We start from the raw sequence: 27517 nt of genomic DNA, 5'->3' as shown, positions 1-27517 counted from the left end.
AGTATTTAAAACCTCAGCAACTCTGTGTTGCTAATATATATAAACAATGTATGTGCGTATGTATACATACATACATACACATATAATGCACACTTTATATGTACTTTCTGGGTCATGTGACCAACAGGAGGCTGACCCAGACATTTTCTCTGCTCCTCATGACCTCTCAAACCTCTTCAAAATAGAAATTATGCACCAAAGATAAAGCAACTTCAGGTATCCTCAAGGTTTAGGACACATGAATCCGAAAAGTTTTGTAAAACCCCAGAATCATGAATGGACATCAACCTGAGCCCAAGTAGCACTCTCTCTCCCACTGCCCATCGTGATACCAACAGTGAAGCTATATTAGCAAATGTGACTTATAGGCTTGCAAGAAAATCCAACCCCAGATCCTACTCCTCCTTCCCTTCTTCCACTTCCATGGACAATTTGGTTCTAGAATATTGAAGTGGCCTAGGGGTCTTAGTAGTCAGTGCCCTAAAAGTATTTTATATTGTAAAATTCTCTACAGGAGAGCTGAGAGACAAGAGAAAAGAACTAGAACATGTTCCTGGGCTTGAAACAAAGTTCAAACTCATAAAACTTAATCCAAAGCCAAACTCTCAACAATACAAATTACCCCAACTGCAATGGCAACAGTGTGACAGTGTTCTGCAGGACCTTCTAGGCAATGGGGGATAGGGGTACCCAGGAAGGGCATAGGGAACTGTGCAGTACTCTACTAAGCTTGAAAGAGCCTAGCATCCATATGATTCCCAAAAAATAATCTGGGGAAAAGAACTGAACTAATAAATTGCCCAACCTGGAAGGAGGTTGAAATGCTTTGTGATGCAGTTCCCAGGGAAACCACCATCATGGGGAGGAGTAAAAAAATGAGCAATAGGGAAAAGTAAAGGGAGAAAAAAAAAACTGCTGAAATTACCAAAGATCCTAGAAAGAAGAAAATTGAGAGACCATGAAAATAAACAGAGAAAAAGCATTAAGAACAGAAACAAATGTGGCCTCCAAATCTAGTAAACAACTTCGGACATCTAAGAAACACTATAAAACAAAGGAAAATGACCCAACACTTTATGAGACAGAAGATCCTCTGGAATTTGAAGAGACAATAGAACCACAACTCTGTAGTAAAAGAAAACTTGGAAAGGAAATGAGAATAATGCAAGCATGTTAAGAAGACAATTAACATCTTGGTAAAGGGCATAAAAAATACTGAATAACTCCTTCAAAATCAGAATTGGTCAAATAGTAGAGGGCAATCAGAGAAATGATACAATAAAGGCACAGATGAAGATAAATGATAAAAAGATGATAAATGAATTTGTGGTCAAGTCTTCACAGTTATGGGCTTCCTTCAGAAAAATCAAGGAGCACATAAGAGTTGAGCCAGAGAAAAGGCCAGGGAGGGATGTGGAGGCTTCTGTGTTCAGGGCATTTAATCTTGTGTTTTGCAGTTTTTACTTTGCACTTTTACTAACAAACACCTTGTCAGATGGGAGATGTCCTTGCTCACCAGATTGCTTTTTGCTTTTTCTTACTGTGAGAGTCTCTGATTTTTTTTGTGGTCAATACTGTCCACACAGTTTGGGGGCTCTTCCGGGATATTTCATGTTTGTGAGGAGTCTCTCTTGTATGGAATCCTTGGGCAGGCACCCTCCGGAGAGTTCTCCAGTGGTCATTGGACTTGGCTCAGGAACTCCCACTCTGATTGGATAAAGACACTCGGAGGAAAAAAAACAGAAGTAGGATAGCAAAAATAGACGATTAATTCGGCCCAGAAGACAAGCCAGCTAAGAAAAGTTTGAAAACAGTGAGATAAGTTGTGCAACACAGCCCAGGTAAAGACAAGAACTGGTGAAGGGAGGAGAGATTCTGCCAAGCAACTGGTGAGCTGCCTTCAAGATCTTTTTGGCTTAAAGAAGGGAAAGGGACCTGTATGATTTCTTTGGCTTAAAGAAGGGAAAGGGACCTGTATGTGCAAGAATGTTTGTGGCAGCCCTCTTTGTAGTGGCCAGAAACTGGAAACTGAGTGGGTGTCCATCAGTTGGGGAATGGCTGAATGAATTGTGATATATGAATGTTATGGAATATTATTATCAGCTCCAATAGAGCAGTAATGAATTGAACCAGCTACACACAGCAAAAGAACTATGGGAAATGAGTGCAAACCACTACATAGAATTCCCAATCCCTCTATTTTTGTCTGCCTGCATTTTTTATTTCCTTCTCAGGTTAATTTTACATTATTTCAAAGTCTGATTCTTTTTGTGCAACAAAATAACAGTATGGACATGTATATATATATTGTATTTAACATATACTTTAACATATTTAACATGTATTGGTCTACCTGCCATCTGGGAGAGGGGGTGAAGGAAATGAGGGGAAAAATTGGAACAAAAGGTTTTGCAATTGTCAATGCTGAAAATGCATATATTTTGTAAATAAAAAACTATTTTAAAAAATAAGATTTTGTTGTTCAAAAAAAAAAAAGAGAAGAAGAAAATCTCTTTGGGATATAAGCCCAGTAGAAACACTACTGAGTCAAAGGGTATTACAATTTGATAACTTTTTGAGCATAGTTCCAAATTGCTCTCCAGAATGGCTGGATGTGTTCACAGTTTCAAGGTGGGATCCTTTTGACTCATGTCCCAAATCCAGGGGAATATAACCCCCACCAATGAACATAGGCAGTCATATCCATAACATGAAGGTTGCTCAGGGCTTCCATAACAATCCCCATATATTTGGACAGGCCCTGGCTATCCAGTATATAGATGATATCTTGATCTGCAGCCCAACCCAAGAGGCTTCTCTGGCTATAGCCATACAAACCCCTTAACTTTCAGGCTTCCTGGGATGTTAGTTTCTTTGTCAAAAAGTCCACATTGCCTATCAGTCTGTTACGTATTTGGGACATGAATTAATTCCCACCTCCCTTTTGTTTACAATGGAGAGGAAGCAATCTTATTATTCCCTGAACCTTCCTCAAAGGAACAGCTGCATAATTTCTTGGATGTAGCTGGATTTTGTAGAATCTGGATACCTAACTCTGGTTATTGCCAAGCCCTTCTGATTCTATTCAAGGCCCTGACACAATTTCCTCAAATGGGGCCCTGAACAGGCCAAGGCTTTTAAGACCTTGAAAGCTAAACTAATCTCTGCTCTAGCTTTAGCCCTAGCTAAAACCTTTCACTCTGTATATTGACAAAAGGCAGGGCTAGGTCCTAAGTGTCTTCACTTAATCCTTGGGACCCAATCCCAGACCCCTTGATTACTTCTCAAAGAAACTTGGTGTCTTTGGGGGTGACCCTCCTGTCTTAGAGCAGTGGCTGCCACAGCCCTTCTACTTGAGAAAGTCTCTAAGCTCACCCTAGACCAACCATTTAAGATTCTAACTGCCCACCAGATTCAGAATCAGAGTTTTAGAATTGGGGAAAGGAATGAGAGTGAACATCTATCCTGGCTCTAAATATGCCTTTCCTGTTTTGCATACTCATGGGGCTATGTGGAAAGGAGATTTTTGACAGCAAAAATAAGTGAATAATTCCATTAAATATTCAGGGGAAATTCTACAATTGTGCAGGCTGTCCATGAACCTAGAGAAGATTCTGTTATGTTTTGTAAAGGACAACACAAGGGCAATTCACTTCAGGCCAGGGGAAACAGGCTTGCAGATGTAACTGCCTGTGCTGCTGCCTATTTGCCCCTGACTATGGCATCTTTAATCTCCCAATTCCTTGATTCCTACACTCCCTCATAACTCCCAGGAACAAGCCCTTGCTAAAGAAAAAGGGTACACTTTTTCTCCTTCTGGGTGATTTCAAACACCTTCAGCTCAGCTTCTAATCCCAAAGGCCAGCCAAAGGGAACTTCTCTTTGACCCACACCAAGCTACTCACTTGGAAAACAATGCTCTCCAATCCTTGTGAAACCTATTTTCACTGGTCACAAGCTAGGAGAAACAAACAGATCTGTCAGACCTGTCCTGTTTGTGCCCAAGTAAATCCTTAAAAGGGCTGTTAAACACTGCCCCCCCCCCAATCCTGAAGTCTATGCAAAGGAGGGGTACATACTTAGGCTAGGACTAGCAAATACACTTTACACACATGCTCCCTCTCAGGGGCTCCAAACTGGTTTTGGTTTTTGTTGACACCTTTACTAAATGGGCAAAAGCTTTCTTTTGTAAGACTGAAAAGGCTGAGGTTTTTGCTAAGGAAAATCAAACCCATTTAAAATTATCTCCACTCTGCTTGTCATCCTCTCTAGCCAATGCTTAATGCCTTTTAAACATTATTGTATTTGCACCCTGGGTCACCTTAGTACTCCTTTCACAGTATATAATGTCATTGTTCTACCCATTACCCCTACTGCTTTTAAGAAACAAAAGCAGGGATTTGGGGGGAAATGTTCTTTAGTATTTACCCAGGGAAAAGCTGTCTGGATGAGAGACATTCATGACAGCTTCATCTCCTATCTCCTCTCCCCACCCTGAGTCTTTTGGTGGGGGTTCCTGGTTACTGTCTCTAGTATAATCTCCCCATTTATTTTTTGCTCATATTTGACCCCTGCATTTTTAACCTACTTGTGAGATTTGTTTCTTTCAGACTCTAAACTATGAATTTCCAACTATTCGTTCAACCTGAATATCATTGGCTAACTGATTCTGACACTTGGCACCCCACTGATTGCTGCCACCATCTTCAAGTAGCATATCCCCCCTCATCTTAGTTGAGACCCCACTAGGCAGGAACAGCTCTACACCCCTTAATCAGCATGAAGTAGCTCCAGAATATGAGATTCCCGTCCCTTTTTCCCAAATGAATTTGGGGTTCAAACTGCTTGAGAGGGGAAAAATGATGGGGTACAAATTCTAGGAGAAACATATCAATGAGGAGGTCCCCTGAACTTAGGATGCTTTTGTTTTAACAATCTGATTCTAAAGTCTTCTGGCTTTAGGATAGTCCTACAAACATTGCTGACTGTTGGATGAACTGGATAAATTTGTCTCCTTGTTACTGGTTCTTGACTAAATTTTTTTGGAACTTATCCCCCTTCAATTGGAGTTACGATTACAATAAACTCTGTCCCTTGACTTGGATATGGGTTCAAGCCTGAAAATTCTTTAAAGACATCTTGCAACACTGGTCTGCGACCTCCAACTTTTTGGGGTCTCCTTTTTGCTTGTGTTTTGTTTTTATTTTTTGCTGAGGCAAGTGGGGTTAAGTGACTTGCCCAGGATCCCACAGCCAGGAAGTGTTGAATGTCTGAGGCCACATTTGAACTCAGGTCCTCCTGACTTCAGGGCTGGTGCTCTAACTGTGTTTGTCTTCTTCAGTTCTCTCAGTCATCTGAAATACAAGAATACTGTAGTCTGGAGGCTGAGAACACCAGGTTTAAAGGACCTATGGAGAAACTTCAAGAATGTACTGTTAAAGAAAGGCCTGGAGAGACTTACACGAACTGATGCTAAGTGAAATGAGCAGGACCAGGAGATCATTATATACTTCAACAACAATACTAGATGATGACCAGTCCTGATGGATCAGGCCATCCTCAGCAACGAGATCAACCAAATCATTTCTAATGGAGCAGTAATGAACTGAACTAGCTATACCCAGAAAAAGAACTCTGGGAGATGACTAAAAACCATTACATTGAATTCCCAGTCCCTATATTTATGCACACCTGCATCTTTGATTTCCTTCACAAGCTAATTGTACAATAATTCAGAGTCTGATTCTTTTTGTACAGCAAAATAATGTTTTGGTCATGTATACTTATTGTGTATCTAAGTTATATTTTAATATATTTAACATCTACTGGTCATCCTGCCATTTAGGGGAGGGGGTGGGGGGGGTAAGAGGTGAAAAATTGGAACAAGAGGTTTGGCAATTGTTAATGCTATAAAGTTACCCATGTATATATCCTGTAAATTAAAGGCTATTAAAAAAAAAAAAAAAGAATGTACTGTTAAGGACAATTAAAAACCTCTAAAATTGACTTTGCAATTAGGAATGTTTTGGTAGGAAGCGAGAATGTTTGTGCATAGAGGAATTTAACAATATTGATATTGTACCTGTCATTTACATTTTATAGGGACTCCTCAATTTGAGGAAGTTGAATTAACATTTATTTAGGATGAAAAAATTATTGTTAATTCTGATAGTGTTCTTTAATGTGAAATTAGGACAACATATTCTATATTCTATGTGAGTTTTAATTGATTGTATTGAGTCATTTTTAAAGTGTTTCTATTGTTTAGGGAGATTCTCAGAACAGTGATCTTTGTCCCCTTGAACATGGTTAATAACATATTTTCATATAGATTGGTTATTGATTATTTTAAAGTAAAATGATTTGTGTAATGTTGAATTTAAAACCCATTTACTTAGATATGAATGTAAACTGAACTTTCTAGGATGAATCTCTTACTGTTATCAATGTAAATAGATATAGTCAATACTTATTTAGGATATGTGATCCTTGAGAGCTATATTCACCTGAAGCTTTGATTAATGAGACTTACGATTTGAGATAACCTCTCTTGGGACTGTAGCTGATATTATTTGGAGTTTTGAATTTAGATATGATTGTCTGATGGATCATTAAGCCAGTAATCCACTATCTGAAAGGAACAGGCCACAAGCTACTCAAAGGAATCCTGAATTGTTACAGGTAGAGGTTAGTATCTGGGCAAGAGTTGGGAGGACAACTCTGGCCATTGACGAAAGATGAGACACTTCTGACTCAGTTCCTAGTTGTGTAAGAACCTGCCTGATTATTCCCAAGTCTGACTGTAAGGTGGAATTGTTAAACTGAACTAAGGATGCTTTATCCTGTCATGTATATGTTGTAAGGCTGAGGCCTGAAGGATCAGTTTTTGATTATAATTATGTTCCTGCTTTTTCCTCTTTTAGCAAGCTTCTATGATCAGAGAAAGTGATCAATACAAGTCATAAGTACCACTCAAGTATGTAAGATCTTACCATTTTCAATCTGAAAAATGTGGTAATTATATCCTAAATAAGTAGGTAAATGAATATCTGACCTAGTCATTTATCTGTTCTAGATGCATATATGTCTGTTTCTTTGAGAATTTTTGTTGTTGCTGATAGGCATTTATATTTGTGAAAGCTTACCTACTCTAAGTACTGGGGACACAAATAGTTGAGGTGATAGATGGCCCCAGATGGGAGTTGGGGGGTATATAACTCCAATTTGTATGCTAAATAGGCTCATTAGATTCCAGGCCACGGTCAAAATAATTGCTAACCAGAGGACAAAGGCACTGAACTTGTTATAGATTTGAGAGAACATATAGTTAGTAAGGAAAGGCTTTTATAAGTTCCTTGGCAGAACTCACAATTTCCCAATAGAAAGGGAACACCCCTGAGATTGGGATATGCCCTTAGCTGGCAGACCAAATCCTGAAAGGGACTTAGCACCCAAAAAGTGTTAATTAGCTATAGGGAGAAGTAAGGTGGGAAGGGGTAGTGGAGTTAGGAGAGATACACAGTATGAGGGAAGGATATATCACAAGGTAGGATGCTGTGATGATCAGGCAGGCTGATGAAGAGGAGAGTGGCAGCCATGGGATGGTGCATAAGTAGGTTTTATAGGAAACATTTAACCTCAGGGACACAACTGGGATTTTCACAGAAGAAAGACTGAGCAATCTGGAGAGAGAAGTTTAGTTAGACAAGAATGGACTCCAGTAGAGAAAAAGGACAAGGTAGGTCCAGAGGGATTGAAGACTGAGAACAAGCTAGTTGAGGAAATGTATCAACAATGGTATGAGGTCTTAAAAAAATAAATAAAAATGGAAGGATTGTGTGGAATTAACTGAGTGAAGACACTATCATGGGAATATAGCCTTAAATTATACCTTAATTGTGACTTGAGACTTTATAACAAGTAGAGCTATAGCTAAAAAGTTGCAGGTGTTCATCCCCTCTTGATTCCCACCACCTCTTATTAATTAGCACTTAAGAAACTCTTTAAAAGGCAATTTATTCTTTTGTTTCTGGGTTAGATTTCCACCATTAGAATGTAAGCCCAGACTCCCTTAAACAATGGGAGAGAAGGCCAAGCGGGTGTGAGGGCTCGTGCTTTCAGGATATTTAATCTTGTGTTTTGCAGTTTTTACTTTGCATTCCCTTTTAATGATGATAAACACCTTGTCAGATGGGAGATGTCCTTTCTTGCAAGATCATAATAAACCCCGTTTGTTTGTTTTTTTCTTATTCTGATAGTCCTTGTTTTTATGGTCCATACTGTCCCTCACAGGAGGATAGTTAAATCCATTCAAGCTGATGAGATCAATTAAACAGAGAGAAAAGAAGAGGCTCAGGAAAGATGTGGGATGCCCAAGGTTATTGGTCATGACCTGCATGATAAACCAGCACAGAAAACTGAGAAAGAGCAATCTGACAGGACTAAGAGTGATGCCAGAAAGCACAAAAGAAATGGTAAAGAAAACAGGTATTAACAGTGGAGTGCACTATGGAGTCATTCAGAGTCACTGTCAAAGGCTACAAAGTGGTTGAGAATGAGAAAAGATCACTGTGGAGCAGAGCCAAGGCAGCAGAGTAGAAACAGCACCTCAGCAGTATTCTCCTCCAACCTAGTTTAAAATAATGTGTCAGATTTAACTTTGGAGTGATAGAGCCAACGTAAGGTCTGGGTTAGACAACTCTAGCCTAAAGCAATTTAGGAGGCCAGAAGAAGTCTGTGACACTGGGGTGGCAGACAAACTGGAGCATATGGAGCATCAGAAGTGCACTGTGGGCCTTGGGGACTGCAACAGCCCCAGCAGCAGCAGCCCAAAGATGGCAAGAAAGTCAGAAAACTAGTTAGGGAGAGATTGCCCACATATAGTTCTAGGGTATGGAGAAGCGCTCGTGGTCAATCACAAGGGAACAGGGGTTCTGGCCACAGTTTCAAGGAGAAGAGGGGCACAAGCACTTGCAGGGAAGGGAGGTCTTGGTCACAATTTCAGGGCCAAGAGATGTGGTAGTGCTGGCAGCTGTGGGTAAAGATGAGACACAGAACAAGAGGCCGCAGCTTTCCCTGGATCATACCATCTTGAAACCAATGAAAATGTGTCAATTCTCAGAACTAGCTCTGCCTGAGGCTTGGGACAGTGTCTTCCTACATCCAGGTGAGTAGAGCCCAACTTTAACATAAATTCCAAAGTCAGGAAATAGGCTGGGGGAAAAATGAGCAAACAAAACAAAACAAAAGAACTTGATCATAAAAAGCTACTATGATGGCAGGAAAGACTAAGACACAAACTCTGAAGATGACGGAAACCTTTCCAAAAATAGCTATAAGCAAAACCTAAAAGAAAAATGCTAATTGGACCCAAGCTCAACAAGATTTCCTGGACGAATTAAAGAAACAAGTTGAGTGGCAGAGATAAAACTGGGAAAAGTTAAACTATTTACAATCCTATATGGGAAGATAATACATGTAACTTCCAACAACTTTTTCTTTATTAAGGCAGTAAAGCAGTTTAAACTGACAGCAATTATGTTAGGATAATCTCAAAAAAAATCCATAGAAGTGAGAAAGAGGGATGCATTGGGAGAAGGGAGAAGATTGAGTAAGAATGGGGAAAATCATCTCATGTAAAGGAGATGTACAAGGAAGAAAGTTTACTACGGATGGGGAAATTGGAGGAGTAGGCAGTATTCAAACTTCATTCTCATCAGAACTGCTTCAAGGTGGAAAGAATACACACACACACACACACACACACACACACACACACATATACAATCAGTTGGGTTAGAAATCTACTTTCCACAAAAGGGAAATATGAGAAGGGGAGAATAGGAAGAAAGCATCAATGATACAAGAGGAGGGTGGATTAAGAGAGGCAGTAGTCAGAAGTAAAATAGATTTTTGAGGAGGTATAAGATTGGCTGTTGTCCTTGATTCTCAAAGAGGACCAAAATGATGCCATTATTTTGGAGTCAAGGTACAATGTATCCAACTGTGGCCAATCAGACCAATATGAGCTTAGAAAGCTCTACCACAGATTGGGCACAAATAGTTCAGATGAACACTTGGAGAGATGTCTTAAATTGTGCATCTCACATTTCTTTTGAGCTATTGCAATTCTGCTTCACTTATAGAGCACACAACTTTCTTTGATGAGGGCATGTCATGCCAGGTGATTCCAAAGTTCTTCAGAAAGACTTTAGGAGTGTTCTTCACTTCTGCTAACCACCACGTGAGGGCTTGCCTTGTATAAGTTGTTTATAAAATAATCTTTTAGGTCAATGTACATAAGGCATCTGAATAACTTGACTGACTCATAGAGTTGCACTCTCCGTAAGAAGAGTTTGAATACTTGGCAGTTTAGTTTGAGGAAGGACCTCAGTGTCCAGTCATCCTGCCTGATCTTCATAACCTTCCTAAGACAATTAGGCTATTTTCGTGTGGTAAAGCACCAGATGCTGATTCTATTCCAGCTGAGAATTACAAGGTGGGGGGTCCATTAATCATACAAAAAGTGACTGAAACTTTTCAGATTATGTGGCAAGAGAAAGTTATACCTCAGGAATTCAAGGATGCTTTCATTGTCTATCTTTATAAAGGTAAAAGGAATAAACTGTCCTGTGACAATCACACAGGGGTGTCTCTCTATTAGTTATTCCTAGAAAGATTCTTGCCAGAATTCTCCTTAAATAGGCTAACCCTACACCTAGAAAAAGGCCATATACCTGAGAGCCGGTGTGGGTTCAGGAGGGGCTGAGGCACAACCAATGTGGTATTTACTGCCTGATAACTCCAGGAGAAATTCCAGGTGCAGACCACAGGTCTGTACACAACATTCATAGATCTGACCAAGGCCTTTGATACTGAGCGGCATGAGGGCTTATGGAACATTTTGTCACAGTGTAGTTGCCCAGGGAAGTTCATCAGTGCAGTACATCATGTCCGGGTTCTGGACCACAGGCAACCTCTCGAGCTTTTCCAGTCACCAATGGAGTGAAATAAGGCTGTGTGCTTGCTCCTATGCTTTTCAACATGATGTTTTCAACCACGTTATCAGACACTTTCATTGAGGACAAACACGGAATCAGTCAGCTACTGCACTGATGGTAAATTCTTCAACTGGAAAAGACTACAAACCAAAACTAAAGCAGGAGGAGTACTGGGCATGATTTTTTTGTTTGCAGATGATTGTGTGCTTAATGAAGCCCTTGAAGCTGAGATGCAAAAAGTTTGGATCTGTTCTCTGCTGCCTGTACTAATTTTGGCCAAATAATTAACACCAAGAAAACACTGGTCCTCCATCAGCCATCAGCCTACCATCCATTTATGGAACCATTGGTTACAGCAAATTAAATGTACATTTGTCAAAAAAAAAAAAATTATTTTCTGAAGAACTCAGGGCAAACACTCACAAGATGGTCAGAAAGCAATACAAGGACACTTTCAAAGTATCTCTTAACTTTAGAGTTGAGGGCTGGCACAGAACTGACACAGGACTGCCCAGCATTGCATGCTCTCATCAGAGAAAGTGCTATGCTCTTCCAGAAGAAACACGAAATGCGCAAAATTAGAGAAGCTACACCAAACATTCATATAGACTATTTGTGTCTGACATGTGGCAGAGCATTCTGAGCTCTATTGGTCTGATCAGTCACAGTCGGACACATAGTAACTCAACTCTAACACAATGATGTCATTTTGGTTCTCTTCAAGAACAAAGGATAAAAACTCTAACCCTATATACTAGAAATTCACTCTCTCATTTAACCAACGGACAATGAATCTCTACAAGTCAAAGAAAGATTTCAAAATATCTTTGAGGCTTCATCAAATAAATTGTCCTGTAACCCAAGTGCTATCAAGGCCAAAACTCTTGTCCATAATCTCTAAAAATTTAACAATGTTTTGGACAAATAATACCATAATATGTAATTTTTTTTTCTGAAGGAATTGGAGTTGAATGACTTGCCCAGAGTCACACAGCTAGAACGTGTTAAGAGTCTGAGTCCAGATTTGAACTCAGGTCTTCATGATTTCAGGGCTGGAGCTCTACCTACTGAGCCACCTATCTGCCCAAATATGTAAAATTTTTAAACTTCATTGAATAAAAAGTTTTAAAAATGTAAGATCAAGTGGAAGAAATAAAAAACCATGTGAAAACTGGAAGTAGTACATCTCCATCATTCCACCTGCTACTAGAGCTGTTCCAATGATGCCCTCAGTGATTCTAAAGAAGATGAACTTCATCTCAATTCTTAAAAAGCAATTATTTTATCCACCTATACAAAAGATTATAGGATTAGACATAAAAAGAATATTAGGAAGACAACTTGACCCAGAACCATTTAACAATCAATCAATAAACATTTATTAAGAGCTATTATATTTCAGGCACTGTGCTATGTACTAGGGATACAAAAAGAGGCAAAAGACAATCCTTGCATTAAAGGAGTTTATATTATGGATTTCTCTCTTATATCTATTCTCCCCACCCTCACGCCCCCCAAAAGAGTTGAATACTAACAGATATTTAAACAGTGCTTTAAAGTCTACATGTTCTTTGTATATAGTGGAAGAAAATAGGTAACTTTTCCTGATTCCCCAATTGCAGGACCCCTGGGTCACTTCTGCTATGTTCAAACTCAGTACTGAAGGATTTGGTACTTTAGGATGATGCAGATTTGGTCCTCTGGCATCCTCCATAATGACTCCAGCTATGGGAAACTGCACCAGTCTAAAAGGAGAGACAATTAGCCTGAAATTTGTGGTAGGAAATCCCTCTTTTGGATTTCCCAGAAGGAATGGGTGGGACAACCTTCTCCTTGGCAAAATGTATACATGTGGCTGCTGGAACAGATATTCATCCAAGTGACCCTAAATTAGGATAGCTCTTCTGTTTCTTTCCCTGAGCATAACTACCTAAATAGTAATCCTGAGATGGATATTTCTATCCTTGGTTGTGAATTTGAAATGTCAGAAGCTCCTAAGTCTCTCTGTCAGTCTGGTTGAACCAAAGGAGGTGCCTCATAAAGCTACTACAGTGCTTCTAGGAAGAGAAGATGACCACAGGCAGCAGGACCAGCACAGTCACTAATCTAAATTCACCAGACAATGTCAATTTTGATAGAAAAGTTCAGAAAGTACAGAGCTAAGATGTCAAGTTGAAATGTCTCAACAATCTCACTAAATACTTCATGTTTTAATGCTTTACGTACTAACCTCTCTTGGAAGAGCAAAACACTGTTTATAAATGATTGCTTTTTTAAGTCTTTTGTCAATGCATGCTTGTGATTCTTTTAACAATTTCTTTGATGTCAGAAATAAACATATCTTATACCTAATCTATACTGTAGACTGAGTATATCTTTCTATTTTACCTTTAAGAGAGACCTTAAACAGTTTTTCCCTTAAGGGAAACCATGTCCAAGCTTTAAGTGATTCTTTCCAGGGCTCTGAGGTGGCAAGATAAAGGATCCATATAAAGAGTGCAAGTTCCTCAAGCCTAAACCCAATTTGTGTGCATGGGTCAGAACTGGGGTCTCTTTAGAAAAGGGTGAGCATTCCAGCTCTGCTGGTCCAATATTGGCTCTGTTGTCTCATATGCATTGTGTCATTTAAGCCTTTCATACTTCTGTGAGGTAGGTAGGCCAGGGACAGGGACTGGGTGTCATCATTTTGGGGAACTCCCAGATGAGGAAATTTCTTCTACTAATGCAGGTTGGCACCTTCTCTACAACTTAGAATCTTGGGGATCTGTCTAGGGCTATGAAAAGAGACTTGCTCAGGATAACACAGATGTTCAGAAGTTGTCTTGCCTTCCCAGATACCTCCTGATCCATTATGCCAGGCTGCCTGTCCTGTGATAATAGATCCCTATCTTATAGGCAATTAGACAGTCTGAGATGTAGTAATTTGTCCATAGTCACAAGGATAGTAGACATCAGTGGCCTCTATAAAGGATTTGATGGCATGCTGATCAAATTCAAAGAAAGACTAGGAGGTTGTACTTAATATGATGGACGAAAGAAGATTCTAAAAAAGATCTTACCAAGCTAGAACATTGGGTTGCATCTAACCAGATAAAATTTAACGGAGATAAATTTAAAGCCTTCTATTGGCTTGTATTCATCTTGTATTTGTGAGGTTGATTTTTTAAACCCATGGGTTTAAAAAAATCAACCCCACAAATACAATTAGTATGAGTAGGCCTCCTATTTTGCAAATGTCTTATTCATAATTAAGGCTGTGAATGATAGAGCTGGAGCATAAGAAGAGTATTGCTTTAAAGAAAGCGTGTGTACAGATGTGTAGGAATGCTAGGTGTGGTTGATTTAGGCCCAGTGTTACTATTATTAGACCAAGTTGACTGGATGTGAAGAAGGCTACAATTTTTTAAATATCATTTTGTGTGATAGCACAGACAGTGGTGAATCAACCTCACAAATACAAGATGAAGGTGGTATGAGCTAGAAAATTCACCTGAAAAAAGGCATGGGGCTTTCCCAAATCACAGATACAATTTTTGAATCCAAATCATAGGATCTGAAGTGGGAAGAGACCTGAGATGTACACAAAGTTTGATTCCCAGTTTTTAGAGTAGGAAGACCTCTTTTTAATATCAAAAAAATTATCAGAGCCTCATTATGGTAATCATTGTATTATCAACATCCAAAGATTGAGAAAATGTCTGATGAAAAGGCTACTAGTAACGCAGTAATGTTTTTAAATAATCTTGTATTTTTATTAATCACAATAGAATCTACACACATTTTTAAAAAGGTAATACATATTGTGAGATAATATTTATTCAGCCTACAGAATGTACGTTTGCTTATTTATTATAATTCTAATTCACTTACACTGACATCACTTCAAAAATCTGCTGTAAAAACAGTAGCCTCCATTGAAAATGAAAATACAGCAACTGTTCACGGCCATAAACACGACTCACAAATAATTCAATCAGCAAGCCAACTGAAAGCCCTCTTGCTAGTGCTCACCATGCTTCTATACGAAGGCTCCTTGAAGGGCACTGAAATCCATCTGGTTCTGAATGTTTTGATTTTTCTTTTCAGCATTCTCACTAAAATACATATTATAAACTGATAGGGAAAAAGCTTATCCTCGGTAAATTAAGCATCCAAAATTGATCTCTGATAGGACAGTTCCCAAGCCCAAATAACTATTGAAATCACTAAAATTCATAAACTACTCTAAAATATAGCAATGTAGTCTTAGAATCTTTGTTTAAAAAATACATATAAATTGGATTAGGCTGAAAGAGAATATAATCATTCAAAACCAAAACAGCACTATCAGTGAAAAAGCAAATTTGATACCTCGTGAAATCAGACATAGACAACTCCAAAGACCCACTCTAGGAGGGGACAGATTTCAGCAAAAGTAAAGGTCATATTTCATTCTGAAAGGTCAGAAAAAATTTTTCTTATTAGGCACAATTGAAACACCAATAATATAAAACTGGTCAACAAAAACATCATTATTCATACTAACATATTTCTTTGGAGTTAAAGATCAAAACAACAATAATCTGTTTATACAGATTCAGGAACCTTTGATACAATAATTTTGTAGCACCCAGGGACCAGGACCTTTGGCTGAGAACTACTGGAACAGTCCAATTCCCTAATTTTACTGAGGAGGTATTGACTCCAGATCACTTTCCACTACACCACCCCCAAATGTTAAATTACTAGTTTCCCCCAGAAACTCTTGCCCAAGATCCTTTGTAACAGCAAAAATTCTGGATAATACCTCCCTCTTCATGTTGCCCAAATTCAAAAGGCTCAAAGATGCTATCTTGTCTTTTAGGCACTCTAATATGGTTCTATATACACAGAGAGCAAAAATGCAGTGAAGTTAGTATTAATCCCCTAAAGTTATCTATGCTTTCTGAGCTCAACAAAATTATATCTTTTGAATCCTTACAACTCATGCTCTTACTGCTATGGCACATGATTAAACATCCCACTTTCTGGGAAACAATTAAGTTACTTAAGATCCTCAAAAGCTACTCAAATCTCAAATCTAGTGCCTTTATTGTGGCTATTCTTATTTTCTCTTCAGCTCTTCTAGGCTACTCCCAATCTGGTTGATTCTAGATTTTTTAAGGCCCAGGGCAGCAGAATCACCCAGCACTTCTGGGTGCCAATCTATATCCTTCCTCTTCAAACAATTGAGAGCCTTTTTTTTTTTTTTTTTTTGGCCACTGAATTTACCAGGGGAAAATTTCTATTCATCTGACTGCTGAATTACAGTAATATTTTATTAGAGGTAGCAAACAGTTAAGAATACTGACCTGAAAGTCAGGAAAATTAGGTTCTAGGCTTCCTTAGCTCCATTGCTTCCCCATTTGTGTTTCAGTTTCTTTCAACTAAGAAAGTCAACAGATTTAATTTAAAATACTTCTTAAATACCTATTATTTTCAAGGTACTGTACTATGTTAGGATCTGAAGATAAAAAGACAAAAACAAAAAATCCTTGCCCTCAAGGACATTACAATCTCCTGTGATGCTGCTTAAGCTGTTTTGAGCAGAAGTGAATGGTCACAGTTATACTTTAGGAAGAGTGTTCTGGAAGCTGTTTAAAAGATGGAGAGACAAGAGACTAAAAATAGGAATACCAATAGGAAGACCAATTAGAAGAGTATTGAGTAGTTAAGCGAGTGTCCATGTGAGTGAAAAGAAGGGATTGGATTAGAAAGACTTGGAAAAAAGAAACAGCAGGACATAAAAACTGATTGAACACAGGAGGGTTGAGGGAGGACTAAAAAGTAAAAAATGAATGATGATCTGAGGACAGTGATACCTCAAAATGTAAAGGGGCAGTTTAGAGGAGGAACAGATTTAGGAGGAAAAGTGTGAGCTCAGTTTTGATGTTGGCAGGACAGCTAGGAAGAGATAGTAATTTTGGACATGCATAACTGAAACTGGAGAAAGGATATCTAAAACCCATTTAGTTTTACATTTCTGTGATGTAATGACTTTCTTCCAATTAGCTCAGTACCTATTGTATTTCTTACCACTCTTCAAATGTTGGTATTTCTTAAGTATCAGGGCTGGGTCATGTTTCTGCTACAAGTATTGCAAAACAAGTTACTGAGTTGTTTATATTCCCATGACAATTTCCAGTCCTAACTCCCAATATTCTCCAAGATGGGACTCTTACATAATAATTAAAAAGGGAATTCCACTAAAGGAATGTACAATCATCAGTTTGGTTATTTAATGAACAGGTATATATTAAATATGTCTCTAAGAATGACACCAGGCTGAATGCTATACATTCTGAATTTTTAAAAATTTAGCCATTACCCTCAAGATTATCCCATCTATAAATCTATTGATTCCCAATGATTATTTCATTTATAAGCTAACTGAAGTATACATTCTCAGGTTTTGAATGAGAAATGACTGGTAAATAATGGCTTTTTCTTTATATGTTATATTCACATGGCTTCTCTCCAGTATGAATTCTCTATTATCCAATAAGATCAGAACTCTGAAGGCATTTCCATGTTCATAACATTTAATTCAATTCAACCATTAACTAAGCAACTATTGTGTGCAGAGGTAGGGGAAAATGCAAAGTTTAAGATTGGGTTCACTGGCTACAAGGAGCTTACAGCCTAGTAGGCTGCTCCCTAGTATGAATTCTCTGATGTCGAATAAGTGTGGAGCTCAGACTAAAGTTTTTCCCACATACATTACATGCATATGGATTCTCCTCAGTATGGATTCTCTGATGTATAGTAAGATATGAACCACATCTGAAGGTTTTCCCACATGCATTACATTCATAAGGTTTCTCTCCAGTGTGAATTCTCTGATGTTCATTAAGAGTAGAATTTCGAGTAAAGGTTTTCCCACACTCATTACATTCATATGGCTTTACTCCAGAATGTATTCTTAGATGTTCATTAAGGACAGATCTTCTAGTGAAAGTATTTCCACATTCATCACATTTAAATGGTTTCACTCCAGTGTGAGACCGTTGATGTCGAATAAGGACTGAATGGCGGCTGAAGGCTTTTTTACATTCCTTGCAAATATAAGGTTTCTCTCCAGTATGGTATCTTTGATGATCAATTAATCCTAAGAATTTACGGTAGGATTTTCCACACTCATTGCATTTAAAAGGTTTTTTACCTGAATGAATTCTGTAATGCTGAAGAAGGCTTGATCTACTGCTTAAGCCTTTCCCACATTGACTGCACTGAAAAGGTTTCTCTCCAGTATGAATTCTGCAATGTTCAATAAGGCGGAGCTGGCTGCTTAAGATTCTCCCACATTCAATGCATTTACAAGTGCCATCTCCAGTATGAATTTTCTGATGCTTCATAACACTGGACAACTGAGGAAAGTTTTTTCCACAGATATTGCATTCATAAGGTCGCTCCCCAGTATGAACTCTCTCATGACAATTAAGATTTGATTTTAGCCTGAAGACTTTATCACATTTGTTACATTTGTAGGGCTTTTCTCCAGTATGAATTCTTTTATGTTCTGTGAGATTTGAGCTACGACTAAAACTTTTTCCACATTCATTGCATTCATAGGGCTTCTCTCCAGTGTGAATTCTCAGATGTCTTGTGAATCCTGACTTCTGACTGAAGGTCTTGCCACAATCGCGACACCCATAACGTTTCTCTCCGTTGTGAATTCCCTGGTGTTGAATAAGGGCTAAATGCTGAGAAAGATTTCGGCCTCTTCCTCTTTTAGGAATTCTTTGATGAGTTATGAGCTTTGAGCCCCAACTGAAGGCTTTACCAAATTCGTTATACTCTTGGCTTTCATCTTTAGAGATTTGGTTGTGGAAAATTGTCAGTTGCTGAGAATCTCTTGATTGCAAAGCTGATTTACTCCATCTCTCCTCTAAGAATTGTTTTGTCTGCCCTTCTAAACTATTTTCCTCTCCAAATGATAATCCAAATTCTGTGTTTTGGAATATGTCCTTTGTGGATCTTTCTATTATATTTCCATATAATTCAAATGTTTTAGGGATTTCTTCCCTCAGAGTAAAATTTTCATTCTCAGATTTGTTCTTAAAACCTGGGGGGGAAATAGGTAAAGGTGACCACTTCTTTTTTAGAAAAATTAAACTATCGGAGAAAAAAGACAATTATCAAACTGAAATAAAAAGTTTTAAAAGTGCTAGAAATGACCAAAAGCTCCAAAGAGAACATGGGGAAAGAAAAGGTATTCAGACATCCAGGTTAGAAGAATAGGTGAGTCCAAGCTACAAAGTATGCCCACTAAGAGGGATAAAGAGTTCTACTCCCAACTCCACTTCCATTTTCAACCCCTTAAATCCTTTCCTAGCATTTAAAATTGCTTGTTAACATATTAACTCTCATTTGTTTTTGCTCTTTTCAATGAGGATCTGATCTCTTCCACTCACCACTGCAAACACCTGGAGGAAGTTTTCCTTCTTCAGTCTCTTGCATATCCTCAATCCATGACTCTTCTCCTTGCTCTAGGTGGGAAATAACATCAGGTTTGGAGAATGGAAGTCCTAATTTTAGGAAAGGACATATTGAGCATGATTATTTATGCTAAAATACCAGAACTTTCTAAGTTCATTCCTAAACTGAAGGTCTGCAGGGGATAGTTATAGCTAATATATAGAAAGGTCCATTTAGGGATACTTGAATGGCCTCTGAATTGAGTTCCAAAATCTCTTTCTAGAAGATTATTAGTTTGGAAATGATTACCATAAAAATGATTTCTTACCCATTGACACAAAGTTCCCATAGTTCTCTAGCATCACATCTCTGTAAAGATCCCTCTGAGCAGTATCGAGCCATCCCCACTCCTTCCGTGTGAAATACACAGCCACATCTTCAAAGGTCACCAGCTCCTGAAAAAACACATTCTGGCTGCCTCATGGAAGTTTGGAGCTATTTTAAAAATTGTTAAATATGTAACCTATCTACATAAAGGCAGAATGGCATAGTAGGAAGGCACCCAGCTACTGTGCCTGTCCTGGGTTCAAGTCATACTTCTGATACATGATAAACAAGTCTTAGTACCCCAAATAAATCTCTAAAACCATAAATGGCCTAACAGTTGCTGATCAGATTGATAGAGGAGTTTACTTACAGGAGTTCCATAAACCAAGGAAATCATAGACCCAAATGGAAAAAAATAAAATAAAAACCTATCTCTAAGAGAGAATATTGTTTGGTTCCCATTTAGTACTAGACATAATTTATGATCCTATATATATTTAGTACATTGATAAGAAACCTGAATACAAAGTCCCTCTAACTTATCAAGTCAAACTCACCTCACTATTGCTTCACCCTGGCCATTTTCCACCTTGCCCTGGATGCTCCACTCCACACTATCCTTTCCACCTCTTGCTCTAAGAACTTTAATAAGAATAATATTATCACTGCTTCTGGAAAGGGCACAGAAGTCCAATATCCTGTTATACTATTTACTACCTTTGTGACTTCCCAGACAAAACTCCTTCCCCTCAATGCCACTTTCCCTTAGAGTTTAAGCTTCAAGACTGCTAAGGATGTCACAATTTTGTATTTGTAGCCATAGCAGTTTGCACAGTACCTGACATATATTAAGTATTTAATTAATGCTTCTCATTAATTCATTCATTACTCAGACTTTCGTCATCTTTCAGCTATACTAGGGGTTCATAACCTAGATTCTGTTAACATGTCTTAAAATATTTTGATAATTATATTTCAATGTAATTGATGTTCTTTGTAATCCTATACATTTTATGTATTTAAAAACATTCTCTCAAGAAGGGATCCAGAACCCTCCCCCCCGCAAAAAAAAAAAAAAATCCTTGAATTGTACCATTATAAAAGCCTTCTAACTAATTTCCTTGCCTCTAACATATCTCTAAAACTGATCTTCTGAACATCTGTTAAAGCAAATCTTCCCAATTCACAGGTTTGAACATTTCACTCTCTTGGTTAGAAACTCTCAGTGGCTATCTGATATATATGTAGAATTGAAATCAGAAACTCCTTAGCCATGCATTTAAAACTCTAAGAATCTGATACCAACCTACTTTTTCAGTTTACTTTCAAAATACTTCCCTTCAAACTGTGCATACCGTTTGATCCAGCAGTGTTACTACTGGGCTTATATCCCAAAGAGATTATAAAGAAGGGAAAGGGACCTGTATGTGCACAAATGTTTGTGGCATCCCTTTTTGTAGTGGCTAAAAACTGGAAACTGAATGGATGTCCATCAGTTGGAGAATGGCTGAATAAATTGTGGTATATGAACATTATGGAATATTACTGTTCTGTAAGAAATGACCAATAGGATGATTTCAGAAAGGCCTGGAGGGACTTACACGAACTGATGCTGAGTGAAATGAGCAGGACCAGGAGATCATTATATACTTCAACAATACTCTATGATGACCAGTTCTGATGGACCAGGCCATCCTCAGCAATGAGATCAACCAAATCATTTCCAATGGAGCAGTAATGAACTGAACCAGCTACGCCCAGAAAAAGAACTCTGGGAGATGACTAAAAACCATTACATTGAATTCCCAATCCCTATATTTATGCCCACATGCATTTTTGATTTCCTTCACAAGCTAATGGTACAATATTTCAGAGTCTGATTCTTTTTGTACATCAAAATAACGTTTTGGTCATGTATACTTATTGTGTATCTAATTTATATTTTAATGTACTTAACATCTACTGGTCATCCTGCCATCTGGGGGAGGGGGTGGGGGGTAAGAGGTGAAAAAATGGAACAAGAGGTTTAGCAATTGTTAATGCTGTAAAGTTACCCATGCATATAGCCTGTAAATAAAAGGCTATTAAATTAAAAAAATATATATATACTTCCTTTCAAGCATTCTACATGTTGCAACCAAACTGAGCAACTGATTGCTTCCTGTCTTCATTATTTATTATTTCATTTAATCCTGATTTCATTTGCATCCTTAACACTTCTGAAAATTCCTGAAAGCCTTCTCCTCAAATGAGAAAAAAAAAAACTCGTTAAACAGTTCTACTTGCTGAAAACCTTTCTTTAGTCTTCTCTAGATGTCAAGTATTCCATGAATCCTTCTCTGATACCTTAAGCTGAACCTTTTCAAATTTCTTTAAAGCATCTTTCCAGAATTTCTATAATCCCAACCGATCTGACCTTTTTATCACTCTATATATTCAATGTCCTCTATTATACTATAAGTTCCCTAAGAGCAGAGGGCTTTTTTCTTTTTGTATTCTAACAGACTGCCTTGAATATAATGTTGTCAGCAAGTAATACTGATCTTCAACTACCTCACAGAATGTTATAATATAGATTAAAAAAAAAAATCACAGAATTTTAGAGCTGACTTTAAAGACTATCTAGTTCAATCTCCATATAGAAGAAATGGACCCAAAGTGGGAAAATGACTTCCCTGATCTGCCATGCTGATTGGTATGAGGGTTTATACTACAAAACATGCACACCAGCACCGTCACTGTACCCTCCAAATTAGAATTCAGCTGTTATGCTAATTATTGAAGAAAACTCATTATACCTAGTAAGCTACAGCCATCTGACCATGTCATCTTCCTTTCTTGTTGTTGCTCCCATTACTCAATCTCTGTGCGTTCATATTCCCCTTTCCCTTTTGATCTGGAAATAGTAATCAAATCAATACTATTCAGTTCTACTGAAAAGGATATGATATTCAATTGCTCTAGAGCTCCACTCAGCATCCTTGTGACTTTACCCTTCCCTGACCACTATTCCCTTATATGTGTCATTTCTTTTAGATAAAAGCTCCTCCAAAGTAGAGATTATTTAATTTTTCTATCTGTATCCCCAGCACAGATGCCATATGCAGCACAGTGCTTACTGCTTTTTCATTCACTCTTTCACTTAAGTGCCAAAACAAGATCTTGAATCCAAACTTTCTGGGTCTGTGACCAATATTGTATTCAGTATATCAGGATAACTCACAATCTTTACTTACTTGATACATTATCAGTTATTGACTATATACATCTTCACCTCCACCTAGTGCCTTCCCTGATTTGTTAAGTCCCATCTTCTATAGAAAGCCTTTCCCAAACAGTCTTAATTCTAGTATTTTCACTCTTTTCCTATTTGTCTCATTGTTGTTTGTATATATTTGTTAATTTTCTGTCTCCCCCACTAGATTATAAAATCCTTGAGGGAAGGGACTATACTATCTTTTGTGGGTTTTAGAATCCCCAGCTTTTTATACAGTGCCTGAAACATAAAAGCACTGAAACAGTGCTTAATAAATGTCTAATGATCAATGTTCACAACTTGGGGCAGAGGGAGGAATGAGATGAACCTTGCATGATTAAAGCAAGTATTTTTGACTCTACTAAATACTAAAATATTAGATACATTTGCTTCAGTAGATTATATTCCTAATCTGTTCCACTGATCAATCTTTCTACTTTTTAGCCATTACCTAATTGTTTTTTTTTTTTTTTAATAATTACTGCTTTGTGATATAGTTTGAGATCTGGCATTGCTGGGCCCCTTTAGTTCCTATTTCTTTCCATTATTTTCTTGAGATACTTTTGATTTGATTTTGATTTGATTCTTGAGATTTTTTTTCTCCTTTCATTTGAATTTCATTATTTATTTTCCTAGTTCTATGTTTTAGTTTGAATAGAATGGCACTGAATAAGTAAATTAATTAAGGTATCATTATCATTTTTATTAATAAAAAAATAAATAGCAGTATAGAAGTTAGATTTAGATCAGCACCTCATATCTTATACAATCATAAGCTCTAAATTGGTATATGACTATTACACGTAAAAAGTCACATCACAAATTATAGAAACATGGAAAAATTATATAACATATCTATGAATAAGAGAAAAGTTAATAATCAAACCAGATCACAGAAGACAAAATAGATCATTCTAATTACATAAGAAGGAAAATGATAAAATGTTGGGAGGGGCTGTGAAAAAACAACCATGTTGATATTTGTTGGCACACTTAAGAATGGGCATAATCACTCTAGAAAGCATTTTGCAATTATATACAAAAAGTAATAAACAGTGAATATCTTTTGATCTAGTGACAATTCTTTTAAATCTCTACTGAAAAGACATCAAAAAAAGAAGGAAGTGTTCCCTTATGTACATAAATTTTTATAGCAGCTTTTTTTTTTTTGGTAGCAAAAAACTGGACCTAATAAGAGGTCTATCAACTAAGGAACATCTAAATAAGTTAAGGTATATGAGTGTGACTACAGTACTATCATACTCTAAGAAATAAAGAAAATGGTGATTTAAAAAACATAGAAAGACTTATGGGAACTGATACAGGTAGAAGTTAAGTAAAACAAGAATTACAATTTACACTATAACATCAAAATTATAAAAGAGAATAATTTTGAGGACTTTTATAAACAAATCATGAATGAAGAGAGTAGAATCAGAACAATTTAAATGGTAACAACAAACTATAAAACAAACAACTCTGAAAGATAGAACCATGACCAAGATAACGATCATTTATGATTCCAGAAAACTGATGACCAACAGGGGATTTGTTTGGTTTGACAATATAAATTTGTTACAGGAAAATTGTTTTTCTCTTCCTGTTTTTCCCCCGATGGCGAGACAGAGAAAGATATATTTCCATTAATTTTTTTAAAAGGGAGATGAAGGATCCTGCAGATATGAATTGTTATAGCCACTTTCAGATTGAGTCACTGCATTAGTAGTTTTAATTGTTTTATTTTGTTGTGTTTTTACTCTGTTACAAGATAACTCTCACAAAGAAGGACTAATTTATAAACATTTATAATGTAAAAACAGAAGAAAAATCAAGCAAAAAAACATGATTAATATGGAAGTGTGTTTAGAAGAACTGTACATGTTTAACCTACAATGGATTGCTTGCTACCTAGGAAGAGGGAGGGAGGGAAGGAGAAAAATGTGGAAACAAGGTTTTATAAAGGTGAATATTGAAAAATATCTTTGCATATATTTGGTAAAATAAGCTATTAAAATTTTTAAAAATATATTTTAAAAATCAAGTCAAAACATCTGGGGGAGGGGGTGGAGGGAGGGAGGGGAAGTCAGAACAGAAGTGAGCGCAAGGTATAATGTTGTAAAAAATTACCCAGGCATGGGTCAATAAAAAGTTATAATTCTTTAAAAAATAAATAAAATAAAAACTCTTTGAGATACCAAAAAAAAAAAAAAAAAAAATCAAAAAAAAAATCAAGCCAAAAAGTCATTTCTCTGGCCAACCAGGTTAAAAAAATTCTCCCCATTTAGTAGATCTGTCACTAGGCCTATAGTTGAAACCCTTCCAGTTTGAAAAGCCCTGCCAGATCATGAGTCTACCATAGCTTTTTTTTTTTTTTTTTTTTGCTGAGGCAATTGGGATTAAGTGACTTGCCCAGGGTCACACAGCTAGGAAGTGTTAAATGTGTGATGCAGATTTGAACTCAGGTCCTCCTGAATTCAGGGCTGCTGCTCTATCCTCTGCGCCACTTAGCTGCCCCTACCATAGCTTTTAAGAACCTAGGATCGCATCCAAACCTTGAGAAGACACAAGAAAGGACTTTGGTGAAGGATATTTATTTACAGTGCTTCAACATAACATATATTGATCTGAATCTAGGGTTTCACTGATGTAAAAAATTCCAAGTTGAAAAACCTCTAGGTTTTAAGGAATTATCTCGGGCACTGAAAGGTGAGGAGGTATGCTTTGAGTTTCTTGGCACACTTAAGAATGGGCATAATCTATTAATCAGAGAAATGCAAATTAAGACAACTCTGAGATACCACTACACACCTGTCAGATTGGCTAAGATGACAGGAAAAAATAATGATGAGTGTTGGAGGGGATGTGGGAAAACTGGGACACTGATACATTGTTGGTGGAGCTGTGAACGAATCCAACCATTCTGGAGAGCAATCTGGAATTATGCCCAAAAAGTTATCAAACTGTGCATACCCTTTGATCCAGCAGTGTTTCTACTGGGCTTATACCCCAAGGAGATACTAAAGAAGGGAAAGGGACCTGTATGTGCTAAAATGTTTGTGGCAGCCCTCTTTGTAGTGGCTAGAAGCTGGAAACTGAGTGGATGCCCATCAATTGGAGAATGGTTGGTAAATTGTGGTATATGAATGTTATGGAATATTGTTGTTCTGTAAGAAATGACCAGCAAGATGAATACAGAGAAGCTTGGAGAGAATTACATGAACTGATGCTAAGTGAAATCAGCAGAACCAAGAGATCATTATATACGTTAACAACGATACTGTATGAAGATGTAATCTGATGGAAGTGGATTTCTTTGACAAAGAGACCTAATTCAGTTTCAATTGATCAATGATGGACAGAAGCAGCTACACCCAAAGAAAAAAACACTGGGAAATGAATGTAAACTGTTTGCATTTTTGTTTTTCTTCCCGGGTTATTTCTACCTTCTGAATCCAATTCTCCCTGTGCAACAAGAAAACTGTTGGGACCTGCACACATACATTGTATCTAGGATATACTAGGACATATTCAACATATATAGGACTGCTTGCCATCTAGGGGAGGGTGGGAGGGAAAAAATCGGAACAGAAGTGAGTGCAAGGGATAATGTTGTAAAAAAAAATTACCCTGGCATGGATTCTGTCAATAAAAAGTTACTATTAAAAAAAAAAAAAAAAAAAAAAGAATGGGCATAATCACTCTAATTTGAATTCAAAGCAAAATTTGAATTCACATTATCTACTTCCCCACAATGCCTCTTTATGAAAATATATTATCTTTTTATCTTTACAACACTCAAGAAGCATCATGGTTGTGGAAGAAGCAACATTTAGAATCAAAAGGTTGCTCTTTCTTACCTATGCATGGCTTAAGGCAGGACATAAAACCTCCACGAGCCCAAGTTACTTCACCTATAAAGTGAGAATAGTAAAAATGACACTACCTCACCAAGAATTTTGTTAAGGAAAGTACTTTGTAAAATATAATGCATATGTGCTACAATGTAATTACTATGAAAGACAAAGTACTAGGAGAATACTATCTCCATTTTAAAGACAATTGGCCAACAAATGGAAGGGTTGGACTCCAACCCGTAATATGGACATAAATCTATCACAAAGTACTGCCTTTCTGGAATCCATTCATCAAATTGGACACTGGACATAAGACAAAGTCAAAATCATGTCTCAGGAATATCATCAAATTTATATTTCACTTCCCAATCTTCAGCATAAAATAGTGATTTGCATCCTGAAGGGCCGTCAAGCTGCAGAGAATTAGGCTTGTGCTTCCAGAAAAAAAGTAGACGCAATGGGCAGAAGTTGCAGAGAGAAATTTTAATTATATGTAAAGATTTCCCAACAACTAAGGTAATCCAAAATTGGTATAGGATGATTCAAGAAGTAGAAGTTCCCCTTATCAAAGAACTTCAAATAGTTTAGGGCTGATGGCTCAAAAACAACACTCACTGCCCAACTGCAAATGGAAAATATTTAAC

General features: G+C 37.4%; 1 protein-coding gene across 4 annotated transcripts in view; it reads right to left on the bottom strand.

Moving 5' to 3' along the window:
* Positions 1-27517, bottom strand: part of LOC100913746 (zinc finger protein 883) — a 57180-nt gene that overhangs the window by 19223 nt on the left and 10440 nt on the right. Inside the window, exons 3-6 of one of the 4 annotated variants that reach the window (XM_031947309.1) lie at positions 22562-22659; positions 19765-19891; positions 19433-19546; positions 17547-19083 (exon numbers count right to left, since the gene is read on the bottom strand). In XM_031947309.1, the coding sequence (XP_031803169.1) occupies positions 17654-19083; positions 19433-19546; positions 19765-19798 (1578 nt within the window). In that variant the 5' untranslated portion in view covers positions 19799-19891; positions 22562-22659 and the 3' untranslated portion in view covers positions 17547-17653. Of the gene's footprint in view, positions 1-17546; positions 19084-19432; positions 19547-19764; positions 19892-22561; positions 22660-27517 lie in introns of those variants that run through there. The other 3 variants (XM_031947308.1, XM_023496684.2, XM_031947306.1) reach the window with 3 other exon arrangements.

This window comes from Sarcophilus harrisii, chromosome 1, assembly GCF_902635505.1.
Source record: "Sarcophilus harrisii chromosome 1, mSarHar1.11, whole genome shotgun sequence".
NCBI lineage: Eukaryota > Metazoa > Chordata > Mammalia > Dasyuromorphia > Dasyuridae > Sarcophilus > Sarcophilus harrisii.
The sequence above is the reverse complement of the archived record's forward strand: the minus strand, read 5'-3'. Positions and strand labels throughout refer to the sequence as shown.